This window comes from Dendropsophus ebraccatus, chromosome 8 (genome assembly GCF_027789765.1).
Source record: "Dendropsophus ebraccatus isolate aDenEbr1 chromosome 8, aDenEbr1.pat, whole genome shotgun sequence".
Classification (NCBI taxonomy): Eukaryota; Metazoa; Chordata; class Amphibia; order Anura; family Hylidae; genus Dendropsophus; species Dendropsophus ebraccatus.
Genome location: NC_091461.1, coordinates 124,409,279 through 124,422,942, shown reverse-complemented (window position 1 = coordinate 124,422,942; position 13,664 = coordinate 124,409,279). Strand labels below are relative to the sequence as shown.

General features: G+C 49.9%; 1 protein-coding gene across 1 annotated transcript in view; it reads left to right on the top strand.

The window, feature by feature from the left end:
• Positions 1 to 13,664, top strand: part of COP1 (COP1 E3 ubiquitin ligase) — a 130,467-nt gene that overhangs the window by 61,102 nt on the left and 55,701 nt on the right. Inside the window, exons 13-14 of the mRNA XM_069981703.1 lie at positions 1,250 to 1,358; positions 2,719 to 2,800. Of these exons, the coding sequence (XP_069837804.1) occupies positions 1,250 to 1,358; positions 2,719 to 2,800 (191 nt within the window). The remainder of the gene's footprint in view (positions 1 to 1,249; positions 1,359 to 2,718; positions 2,801 to 13,664) is intronic.

Below are 13,664 nucleotides of genomic sequence, written 5' to 3'. Positions count from 1 at the left end.
TCAGCTTGATGCCGCAGATAGAAGCCTCCATGTTAAATCATTTTCCTGTTAAGAGTTTTCACACCGATGGGAAAGATGTAATATTCCCTGATAAATGAATCCGGACATACAGCGAGACGCCGCGGTCAGTGGGGACGGTAGCGGATTATCAGCCGAATCGCATCCCTACGTGTGTCTCCCCCTTATACACAACATTCTCTTAGGAAACCAATTATTCTGCAATAGACACCATTCCCCCCCCCCCCCCCCCTTAGGCTTCATGTTAGAGCCCTATTACACCAAGAGATAATCTGTCAGGAAAGTCAGGAATGGATGTGGGAAGAGGAGAAATCTCAGTCTTTCCTTTATGACCTGTTCTCTGTGTATAATCCATTCCTGGCTTTGGCTACAAAAAATCAGTCAGATAATCTGCTGGTGTGATAGGGCCCTCAGGAACCTCTCGAGTTTCAGAGTGAATGTGATGCCGTCAGGTGTTTGGATTGGTCTCGTACTGGCAGAGCCGTAGAGTGTGAAGTTCTACGGCAAAGCCGCCAATACTGTACCACAACCCTGCCAATACTGTACCGCAGCCCCGCCAATGCCGTACCACAACCCCGCCAATACTGTACCACAACCCTGCCAATACTGTACCGCAGCCCCGCCAATGCCGTACCACAACCCCGCCAATACTGTGCCACAACCCTGCCAATACTGTACCGCAGCCCCGCCAATGCCGTACCACAACCCCGCCAATACTGTACCACAACCCCGCCAATACTGTACCGCAGCCCCGCCAATGCCATACCACAACCCCGCCAATGCCATACCACAACCCCGCCAATACTGTACCGCAGCCCCGCCAATGCCATACCACAACCCTGCCAATACTGTACCGCAGCCCCGCCAATGCCATACCACAACCCCGCCAATGCCATACCACAACCCCACCAATACTGTACCGCAGCCCCGCCAATGCTGTACCACAACCCCGCCAATACTGTACCGCAGCCCCGCCAATGTCATACCACAACCCCGCCAATGCCATACCACAACCCCGCCAATACTGTACCGCAGCCCCGCAAATGCCATACCACAACCCCGCCAATACTGTACCGCAGCCCCGCCAATGCCGTACCACAACCCCACCAATACTGTACCGCAGCCCCGCCAATACCGTACCACAACCCTGCCAGTACCGTACCACAACCCTGCCTATACTGTACCGCAGCTTTTGTCTGATCCTATTCCTGTAATATATTTTCTCTTGCAGCTGTATAAGCTGGAGCAGCTATCACAAAAACCTGCTGGCGAGCAGCGATTATGAAGGGACGGTGATTCTCTGGGATGGCTTTACAGGGCAAAGATCCAAAGTCTACCAGGTAATGTCTATTACACCGGCTGCTGGCAGATCTTTCTTATCTCTGTGGCCTCCTCTCTTATATCTCTGTGGCCTCCTCTCTTATCTCTTTGGCCTCCTATATTATCTCTGTGGCCCCCTGTCTTATCTCTGTGGCCCCCTGTCTATCTCTGTGGCCTCCTGTCTTATCTCTGTGGCCCCCTGTCTTATCTCTGTGGCCCCCTGTCTTATCTCTGTGGCCCCCTGTCTTATCTCTGTGGCCTCCTGTCTTATCTCTGTGGCCTCCTGTCTTATCTCTGTGGCCTCCTGTCTTATCTCTGTGGCCTCCTGTCTTATCTCTGTGGCCTCCTGTCTTATCTCTGTGGCCTCCTGTCTTATCTCTGTGGCCCCCTCCGCTAACAGTGTGACTTCCTCAGGGTACCATGCTGCTGTTGCAGTTGTGTTGTTTAGACCCCTTGAAGGAGACCTGTTGTCTTGCAGAGTTGCATGCTGTGCTGTTTGTTTCCTTCTTTTAACCTGAATGTTTTTCCTGGATTTTCTTTCTTTCTTTGAATTATAATATAAAGGGAATAAAAGACGGAGCGGCTGGTGGAAAATAACTCAAGACAAAGTTTCTATTGTTTATTTCCTGCTCCCTAATGAGATCTAATTACATAGAATAGACCTCACATGAACCGCATATCCAGCTATGGGAATACAAAGTTGTGTATGAGACAAACACATATTCAAACAGGGTACCAAGGTGTGCCGCCATGTGGTTTTCTTGTATTAAATAAGTTTCCCCTGTCTTGGATATCTATGGCATGGCTCCACGATGTGTCATAAATATCTGATAAATAGCTGCCTGTAGAGCTCAGAGACAGGACTGTATGGAGGAGGAGGAAAGAGCTGCCTGTAGGGCTCAGAGACAGGACTGTGTGGAGGAGGAGGAGGGAAGAGCTGCCTGTAGAGCTCAGAGACAGGACTGTGTGGAGGAGGAAAGAGCTGCCTGTAGAGCTCAGAGACAGGACTGTGTGGAGGAGGAGGAGGGAAGAGCTGTCTGTAGAGCTCAGAGACAGGACTGTGTGGAGGAGGAGGAGGGAAGAGCTGTCTGTAGAGCTCAGAGACAGGACTGTGTGGAGGAGGAAAGAGCTGCCTGTAGGGCTCAGAGACAGGACTGTGTGGAGGAAGAGGGCAGAGATCAGAGACAGGACTCTTCCCGGATAGTGTGAAGTGTCTGGGACGTGTTTTCTGGCCGTTGAGCTGATCGGATGGTGTATTATGTGTTACTGATCCCCTCCGTGTTACTCCTCTATCATCTTGTACAGGTTCTGTATTCTGCTTCCTTAGTGAATATCATCTCTCACAACTTTTGCTTCTCTTTTTACCTTATTGAACTACAGGAACATGAGAAGCGCTGTTGGAGTGTGGATTTTAACCTCATGGACCCCAAACTTCTGGCGTCCGGCTCTGATGATGCCAAAGGTACGTGACTGGCCCGGTGCGCAGAGCTATCAGTGCGAGTAATACAGGGTTAAAGGTTATACGGTTATTATAGCTTTGTTTACCTGAGGATATCACAGCGCGCCATAACTCTACAACCCCCCCACCATTTCACTCTTCTTACCCTTCTTGTATTTATATACTGTATTCCAAGGCTAAATGGTAACTGGACCAGTGTGGTGGCCTCTGTAAACTGGTGCTTACTGGTTCTCTATAGGTGACTGCTCACCCTATGATTGGAGTAGATGGGGGAGGGGGGGGGGGTGTCTCCCTGTAACCAGCATGGGGGTGGAGGTCACCCTGTAATCAGAATGGGCGGGGGTCATGCGCTGTCCTCTGTTCTGGTTCCCCCCCCCACAATCCCCCACAATCCCTTTTCATTGTTCCTCTCATATTGCCTGACACATGATACATGTAAAGGAACCCTGGACGTGGTGTTCTATTAATTTAATTTTTACTCTCTGCGTGTATGAGCATGTTCAGAGGAATAGCTGTCAGTTACTGATAAGCACCGCCCACCGGACTCCTAATCCACAAATAGAATAATAAATGACTCTTCATACCCAATCTGTTCCTACAACCTTATATATCAATCAGTATGTATCCGGAAGCTTCTTCCGCTGTGTCCCATGATGCCCGCGGATATCACGCTCTGTGCCGTAAGATGTAGTGAGGGACGTGACTGTCCAGAAATTTCCCTGATACTTCTGACATCAGCACTGGGACGCTCTGAGGCATCAGTATAACACATAATCTGGGTCCGTGGATGACGTCCGCCATCTACTTCTATGATCCGTGACAAATGTTTTGTGTCCGTGTTTTTCAAGGATCTGTTTAAAGGTTTTTAAATGACCCTGATTACATCACATCCACGTCTTTTACGGATCTCATAGACGTCTGTGGGGGAAGCCGGGATCTCGTCCTACATATGATGGCTCCTGTTTTTTATAGAACACATTTCACAGATCAGAAATCCGGAGCCTGTAAATAGCAATGAGAAAGCGATGGGCTATGAAGCTGTCCATGATCATGGATCCATGATCCTGGACTGTGTGTGAATGCGGCCTTATTGCATGTGGTTTATTTCTGTAGGGTTTTCCCTCAGTGCCTCCCTCCCTTGTTATGGCTTCCAATATTTTTTCCCTCTAAATTTAATCAATCAGAACCATATTTTGCTACGTTAAGAGGATGACAGCGGGCAGTCCCATCCATCCAGCGTGACCTGCTCACAAGCAACGGCAGCGGCAGAACAGCTCGTGTCGGGAGATCTCACCATATGTGACAGATACAGAGCTGGAGGGGGGACAGGGTACTGACAAGGAGAAGCCCGCCGTCCCTGCTGCCGATGTCCGTCTGGACGACCGTGAGCTGAATATTTAGGTATCCAAGAATAGAAGTCGGCTCGGTCAGGCTCCATCCCTGAGCATGTTAGGGAGCTATTAAACGATGACCTGATTGTGTGTACGGCCCTTTGCTGCCATCACTCGTCACCTCATGTCCCCTATTAGACAGATGTGCAGCTGATGGGTGATGACCGATCCGGCCAGCCAACAAGCAAGCATCCCCACCGGCCAGCCAACAAGCAAGCGTCCCCACCGGCCAGCCAACAAGCAAGCGTCCCCACCGGCCAGCCAACAAGCAAGCGTCCCCACCGGCCAGCCAACAAGCAAGCGTCCCCACCGGCCAGCCAACAAGCAAGCCTTTATTTATATTTGTCAGCTGAGCGTGGACCCAGTTACATGGGGAGGTAGTTGTCGCATCCCCACCCGCCAGCCATGAGCCGCATGTCCCGTCTGAGGCGAGGAGACAATGGGATCATGTGGGATCTTACAGATGTTACTGGATGTTGCAGAATTTGTTCCTATATAAAGTCCTTTATTCCTGCGGATGATGTGTGCACGCTCAGTGTTTCTGGATGTATTCCCCAGAATCTGCCCTGCGGTGACCACATACTGTGAAGCTGTAGAGAGCCGTCCTTCTGCTGCGGGGGAGGCACCGGGTGCAAGTGATAACCGCTGATCATCTTATGAGAAGATCTGGACCTGTGCATCTGTTTTGATCCGTTTTTCTATTGACTTTTTTTTAACAGACACAAAAATGAGGTTGACTATGTTTTTGTGTACGTAAAAAAAAAAACAGATCCTTTTTGATGCAGGTTTTTTTAAAATGGAAAACAGACCAAAAAGGATGCACACAATTGCATCCGTTTTTCATTAAAAAAAAAACGTATTGCAAAAACGCAGTGTGAACCCAGCCTTAACTTATAAATTTATTCATGAATATCTCAGTTCACTCTGAGCAAAGTAGTCATGTGGGCGGTCCTGCTCATTGACTGACAGCGATGGCTATAAGAAATCTCTTTTACACTGAGTAGGACCGCCCACCTAACTACATAGCCCAGAATGAGCGGAGATTTTATTTTCCGGTAAAACGATATATATCTATCTTCTCGGCTCCTCCTGCCATATAACATGGTGTCCGCAGATCTGACTGCATATTCCTCAGAAAAGAGGAGCGCGTCATATTAATGACTTTAGAAATTACCATTTCTGCAAAATTTGACAATGATAAAGCTGCTAATTTTTCATCCTATATTTAATATAAAGCTGGCGATGCCAGCGACGGGGTCCTAGAGCGCCGGCCCCGGTGACGGGGTCCTAGAGCGCCGGCCCCAGTGACTGGGTCCTAGAGCGCTGGCCCCAGTGACGGGGTCCTAGAGCGCCGGCCCCAGTGACGGGGTCCTAGAGCGCCGGCCCCAGTGACGGGGTCCTAGAGCGCCGGCCCCAGTGACGGGGTCCTAGAGCGCCGGCCCCAGTGACGGGGTCCTAGAGCGCCGGCCCCAGTGACGGGGTCCTAGAGCGCCGGCCCCAGTGACGGGGTCCTAGAGCGCCGGCCCCAGTGACGGGGTCCTAGAGCGCCGGCCCCAGTGACGGGGTCCTAGAGCGCCGGCCCCAGTGACGGGGTCCTAGAGCGCCGGCCCCAGTGACGGGGTCCTAGAGCGCCGGCCCCAGTGACGGGGTCCTAGAGCGCCGGCCCCAGTGACGGGGTCCTAGAGCGCCGGCCCCAGTGACTGGGTCCTAGAGAGCCGGCCCCAGTGACGGGGTCCTAGAGCGCCGGCCCCAGTGACGGGGTCCTAGAGCGCCGGCCCCAGTGACGGGGTCCTAGAGCGCCGGCCCCAGTGACGGGGTCCTAGAGCGCCGGCCCCAGTGACGGGGTCCTAGAGCGCCGGCCCCAGTGACGGGGTCCTAGAGCGCCGGCCCCAGTGACGGGGTCCTAGAGCGCCGGCCCCAGTGACGGGGTCCTAGAGCGCCGGCCCCAGTGACGGGGTCCTAGAGCGCCGGCCCCAGTGACGGCAGATCAGCAGCTTCTTGTTTGTGTCTCCTCTTGATAGATGGTTTCCCTAATCTGCGGCATGGCGGCTATTAATACGGCTGCACTTAGGAAATCCATATCCCCAGGACTAATGGCCGGCACTCTGGTGGGTTCTTACCTCGCCGATGAGAAGCGTTCTGTGAGAAATATAACAAGGCTGCAGCTAATGATGCCGATAGACCCCGATGAAGTCTGAGCCTTAGGGGTCATGGAGGGTGAGTGGAGGCGGCTCTATATAGAGACTATAGGGGGCTACACGTACACTGTTAACTGCTATACACAGGTGTATATACATATATCATAGGGAAGGATAAGGAGCAGAAGAAATGTTCTATTACACGGCCGCCATTCTGCCAAAAAGTGAGACTCTGCTGAGCTGCAAATTGTTCAGAGACAAACGGAAACCGAATCCTTGGTGATACATTGTGACCAGGGAAAGGTTGTGTATTACAGGTGCTCCGATGTCTCGTCCAGTCAGCTGTCCCGTAGCCTTCGTATTTTCCTGTATTCTGCTAAAAAAAAATGTGGCTCATGATCAGAATATAAAATGTTGTGGTCATCAGATTCCTCTAGAACACTGGTGTAAAACTCCGGCCCTGCAGCTCTTACAAGACCACAACTCCCATCTTCTAAAGCTTTGTGTGTCCAGACATGATGGGAGTTGTAGTTTTGTCCCAGCTGGAGGGCCACAGATTCTCCATCCCAGCTCTAGAAGTTTCCATTGCTGGAGGAGGTGAGGTGAATAAAAGGCCCTGGGTGTTTGCTTGTCCCAGATAGAAGCCCCTTTTAATTGCTTCCATGGAGCGAGCGCCTTTGTCTGCCGCTTTAGATAATAAACAGTCTGTGTTTGCTGAGCCAGCGACTCCCTGACCCCATCCGTCTATTGGACTTAATTCTTTGGCCCGTCTGTGGGGGGAGAAGTCATTAGAGCCAGTGGTGCATGCTCCAGCTGTTCCTGTGCTGGCGGAGGGGCCCCGCTCCTGCCCGCTGCTGCCATCCCGCCTCGTCTGCCTAATGGCTTGTGATTGGGGAGACACAACTGTATTGGTGGCAATTACATCTCCATGGCAGCCTTTCCTCTCACATCAGCATCAGCTCCCCGCGCCCTGACAGCCCTCCTTCCCCGCTCTGGGTGACAGCTTCTCTGGAAGGAAAGAGAGAGGCTGGACAGGCCCGGCCGCCGACAACCTTATAGAGGGGCTATGTGTATGAGGGATGATCTCTTCTCATATGGACGACCTCTTTATTAGGACGATTTGGTAACAATAAGCTGAGCATCGCTCCCCACCCCCTGCCCCCTTCTTACCCAGTAATCAGAAGTTAAAGGGATACTCCAGTGGAAATCTTTTTCCTTTAAAACAACTGGTGTCAGAAAGTTATATAGATTTGTTATTTAGTTCTGTTTAACAATCTCCAGTCTTCCCATACTTATCAGCTGCTGTATGTCCTGCAGGAAGTGGTGTATTCTCTCCAGTCTGACACAGTGCTCTCTGCTGCCACCTCTGTCCATGTCAGGAACTGTCCAGAGCAGCAGCAAATCCCCATAGAAAACCTCTCCTGCTCTGGACAGTCCCTTGACTTTTTTGGGCCACCGCCTGAGGATCATACATGCCCCACGGACCTCAATTATAGTGAGGGAGAGCTGAGTGTTATTATAAGTGTTCCTGGCTCTCCTATAGACCCCAGTGGGGAGAGACTGTTCCCTCTGATCAGGTCTGTTCTGATCCTAGTCCTGTAGTATAGGTGTCAGACGTATCCCGCCTGCTTTGTGTCATACACTATGCAGCTAATATGAACGCTGTCACTTCAGGATTATACAAACAAGTATGTCAGATACCTCCAGGGGCCACACGGCCGTTCATCATTCACCTGCCAAAAGACTAGATGTGATTTTTTAAGTGACACTATAAAACATTAAGCACATAATGAGTTATTCACAGCGTTTGATCAGAAGCGGCTATAAAAGTTACTATATAAAATTTTACTCTATTTCCCATAAACTGAAGCCAAGGTAATGAGGATTCACACGTTCTTCTAGAAGAGGCAGAACGGGATTTTTCTGCCATTGTCATTGAATCCTGTGAAGGTCTCTCTCCTGTCGTCCGGTGTCCCTGTACATAGTCCATCTAGTAAAACACAACAATCACTGAACTCAGGGAGAACAGTGAAAAATTCCAATGGAGTACTCATTTACGAGTCTCCATTGATTGTCCCATACTAAACTTAAATATGCAAAAAAGGGGTCCGTGGAGCCTCAGTTACGAGTCTCAAAACACGGGAATAGCCAGATCTTCCTCTCTCCAGAGAAGGAAGCCCATTGCCAAGGGGTGCCTCCTAGTGGGGAGAGCACCAAACCACCCTGATACGTAGTCCCTCAGGTCCTCACTCTGTTGCGAGCTTTGGGACCTAAATAGGGAAACACCAGGGTGGCCCCTGTGAGTCACAGTCTAACTCTGTGGCGAGTATAACGACATAAGACAAGGGTTACCAAGGCTAGGCATCCATCCACAGACTGCAGTTTCGGGGTATTTGCCCCTCGTCAGTGTGGAGCTGCAGCCCCCTATATAGTGGTTTCAGGATTCACTTCCCAGCTTTGGGCCAGATTTGGTTTCTCCTGTAGAGGCATTATCCTTGCGGGTTTCCTTGCATGCGGGGGCTCTGGATGTGAAGTGGTCGTCCCACAAGATCGGACTATGCCCCATACTTAGGATAGGGATATAAATGTGCACCTCCATTTATGTTGGAATAAATTTTTTAAAGGGCAAAGGGCAAGCTCCTTTGGTGAGTGCCGGGAAATTCTTCTGCTTTACCGTAACTGCGAGCTTGTGAATGGGTCCTGAATCTCCCATGACCATAGGGCGTCTTTCTCTTTGACATCCACTGAAGATACTGGAGTACAAATCTCTGTTTAAGAGAATGGCGCGCCCATTTTCTGAGATTGCAGAGGGTCCCAGCAGTCAGACCACTTTCTGCTTAGTCGTGTCCTATCCCCTGTTACCCCGCTTGGCCAATATTGACTCCATGTAATAGCGCATTAAAGAGAACCCACATGATGAAGAAATAGATTGGGCCCTGTAGCAGGGTGGGTAGAGAATTAGATATAGAAGGATGTCCACGTGCCATCTTCATTGTGTGTATACCTTCCTATAGGCTGAGCGCCTCTTACCCATCACTATTACTGCCACGTACATGCCAATCCCATTATGGCCGCATTGTGTATACCTCCCTATAGGCTGACCGCTTCTTACCCTTCGCTATCACTGCCACATACATGCCAATCCGATTATGGCCGTATTGTGTGTATACCCCCCTATAGGGTGGCCGCCTCTTACCCATCACTGCCACATACATGCCAATCCGATTATGGTCGTATTGTGTATACCTCCCTGTAGGGTGGCCGCCTCTTACCCATCACTGCCACATACATGCCAATCCTATTATGGCCGTATTGTGTATACCTCCCTATAGGGTGGCCGCCTCTTACCCATCACTGTCACATACATGCCAATCCTATTATGGCCGTATTGTGTATACCTCCCTATAGGCTGACCGCTTCTTACCCTTCGCTATCACTGCCACATACATGCCAATCCTATTATGGTCGTATTGTGTATACCTCCCTATAGGGTGGCCGCCTCTTTCCCATCACTATTACTGCCACATACATTCCAATCCGATTATGGCCGTATTGTGTGTATACCCCCCTATAGGGTGGCCGCCTCTTACCCATCACTGCCACATACATTCCAATCCGATTATGGCCGTATTGTGTGTATACCCCCCTATAGGGTGGCCGCCTCTTACCCATCACTGCCACATACATGCCAATCCGATTATGGCCGTATTGTGTATACCTCCCTATAGGGTGGCCGCCTTTTACCCATCACTGCCACATACATGCCAATCCCATCATGGCCACATTGTGTGTATACCTCCCTATAGGCTGGCCACCTCTTATCCATTACTATTACTGCCACATACATGCCAATCCCATCATGGCCGCGTTGTGTATACCTCCCTATAGGCTGGCCGCCTCTTACCCATCGCTATCACTGCCACATACATGCCAATCCCATCATGGCAGAGATTATAATGGCCGCATTTTGTTTATCTTCCTATAGGCTGGCCGCCTCTTACCCATCGCCATCACTGCCACATACATGCCAATCCCATCATGGCAGAGATTAATAATGGCTGCATTGCAGGGGCGGCGTGGCGTCAGGCGTTCCGGCACTATACCACGGCTATCTGTGTGAGTTATTCCATGACATGTACTGCAGGTGGGAGAAGCAAATTAATGCCATGTAGTGAATCACATTTACAAGCGGCAATGAAGCGGCTGGCCCGGCCATTCAGGCTAATTTAGCCGGTGAAATCTTGGATGTAATCCGACAGAAAATAATTTCCTGATTAATTATTGGTCTCTGTCTCCTGATCTTTTATCCAAAGGACAAACGCACAGATGTAAGAACCCGGCTACATATATATATATTCTACCAGCCGTCTCCTCTAATCCTTCCAAATAACGGACGCGGCGGCGGTGGTAAAACATCGTCCCGTCTCATCTGGAGATCGCCCAATGTGTAAATCACGTCCATTCACATTTATTGTCCCCATATAGTTCAGGAGATAGAGAAACGCCCGGGCGGCAGTGTGCGGCTGCTAGTGGCGGCCATCTCTGCGGAATAATTATCCACGCTCCATAATCACGACGTCTCCGACTTCACACAGTGCATAAATATTAGACAACAAGGAGCCCGTCTGATTCCGGTCGGAGATTTAATCAAATCCAAAGCTCTGCCTCATCTTAAGCAATTGTTTTTTATTGCCAGCGAGTAAGCAGTAATGACTTTTTGTTGTATCTGAAATATTACCGGCTTTATTTTACTATAATATACTCGGCACACCGCGCTGCGCTTCGCATTCATTAGCGGGACTTTTTAATAGAGGATGGAACCAAGCAAATATGCGTTTATGCACCGCCATGCGTCGTCTGCTGGCTGTCACCGACGCTGGAAAATACCCGGATCGGAGATTAGGCCGTTCACACCAGGTCTCTAACTACAGTCATGATGGCAGAACTGGTCTTCACCTTTGCAAGGCCACCATACTCCTTCACTAACGGTTAAATGGATGATGATGATTTAGCTGACCGTTATCCCTACCGACTCTGGCTTATCCATCCAAAAAATATCCAGCATGCCCGACCACTCTCTCCACTGACCACATCTGTCTGTAGAGAGTCAGGAGGTCGTCGTACTCCCTGTACAGTCGACTGACCCAGTGGTGGGTGTATGGGCACCTGGAGGCTATCTTCACATGACATCTCTTTGCCGCTGTCTTTTTGGATGGCTGCATTTTGGCGCTAAAAGACGGATTTATGGCCATAAATAATGTTCACGATCTTCTGATACCCACAGAACATACTATAGGGATGAGTTATATGACAGATAAAACCTACAAGGATGAAGATGAAGCAACGCACTAATGAGTGATAGGGACTGGATGATGATGGATCCGACGGATGATGATGATGATGGAATTCAGGAGTGAAAATGATCAGGAAGAAAATAAAATAAACTGTCCCCAGCTATCTCTAATCGCTCCCTTGATCTGTCCCTGAATACTAAACCTAACCCCAGACCCCTGAAGATTTACTGTCCCTATGGTAACCCTGGCCTACAAGCCGCCCCTCGCAGAACTACTAGCAGGCACTAGGACCCAGAGCAAAAGCGAGAGCGCACAGAAAACAAAATGACATGAAGCTAACCCTGTGTGTGGATATGTACTAATAAGTCTCTGCTAGACGGACAGCCTGGATCTGTTCATAGAACATCAGGAATTTTAGCTGTATTCTTCAATCTATGGAGATGGCGCTTCAGGTCATGTCAGAACGTCTCTGTAACTTCAGACTATTAGCATACGGGTGACAGAAGTGTGACATCCCCTCCGGAGCCCAAGCTCACACCGAATGTGAGATGGCAGCTGAAGATGGGGCACACTGAGGTCACTGTCCTCTATGGCACATGCACTCTCCAGACACTACAACTCCCAGCATACCCCTGCAGCCTGCATTCTCTCCAGTTAGAGCACTCCTTGTAGTACGCTCTATTGCTCCTTACTTCCCCTATAAACCCGTCACTTTGATGTTGCAGACTGTGAGCTCTACTTCTATCACAGTCCCCCAGGGAGAGAACCTGAGTGTACGACTCCAGAATTTTCTGTAATTTTTGTGCGGCTGTAATTACTGCCCGGCAGCTGGCTCCTTACCCGTATCTAACCGCGGACAAAGCAATATGGAAGTTACTGAACAAACCCGAGCTGCCTTTTGCCTCTGAGGAATTCTCCTCCGCCTCGGCTTCTCGTGCACATCTGAAAGCTTTGCGGGAAGTCAATGCCTTAAACTGCAAATCTCCCCTCTGTAGAGCTATAAATTCTGAATTACTTTACTTTTTCTTTTTTTATGAAAACTGAGGTTGTTAAATACGGTCTGGTTAAACCTGTGTGGACGTGCAGACCCTCAGCTTACCCGACCAAGTTGTGTTATTTCTGGGGTCAGCGCACGCGGGACGGACTTCTTGCAGAGCTTTCCAAAAGGTTTGCATCAGAGAAATCTGCAGAAAAATACAGGAGGCAACGAGCGGAGGAAACCGGAACAGATATCTGCATGCCGAGATCGACAGGCGGCACAGAATCTGCAGCAGGTCCATCTGAGGGTCCGCCTCATTGATATCAACAGGGAAGGAAGCAGGATAGGATATAGTATATGGGTTTGTTCACACTACGGCATAGCCAAGGAGTTTCAAGTGGAATCTGACATGTCAATTCTTTGGGTGGAAAAGGACACTGGTTGAGATCAACCAAAACCCCGCAGAGACACCATCACATGTCTCAACGTCAGTGTATTCTAGAACATTGCCCTCTGGGAAATCAAATATGCAAAAGAACACTGCAGAGACACCAGCACGTGTCTTGACGTCAGTGAACTAGCCGGACCTTCCTCCGGGAAGGAACAACCAAGCCAAGGAATGTCTCCAATTAAGGAAAGCACCTAAGCAAGGTATCCATCCGCAGACAGCTGTTTCGGGGGGGTTTTCCCCTCATCAGTGTGGAGTAGGTTTCTGGCTAGTGGGAGCAATGACTAGTAAGTGCATGCAAAAGGACACTGGTTGACCTCAGGGAGATCAACCAAAAGGTGGGTGCTTAGGTGGTTTCCTTAATTGGAGACATTCCTTGGCTTGGATGTTCCTTCCCGGAGGAAGGTCTGGCTAGTTCACTGACCTCGAGACACGTGATGGTGTCTCTGCAGTGTGCTTCTGCAAATTCTTTGGGTGGGTCATGAATTGCGCTTGAGAAATCCCATCAATGAGACAGGCGGAACTTCAAGTGGAATCCACAGTGCGGACTCTGTTTGAAATCCCTCACCTATTCCGTAGTGTGAACATACCCTAACACTTGTATTGCTGATTGGCAG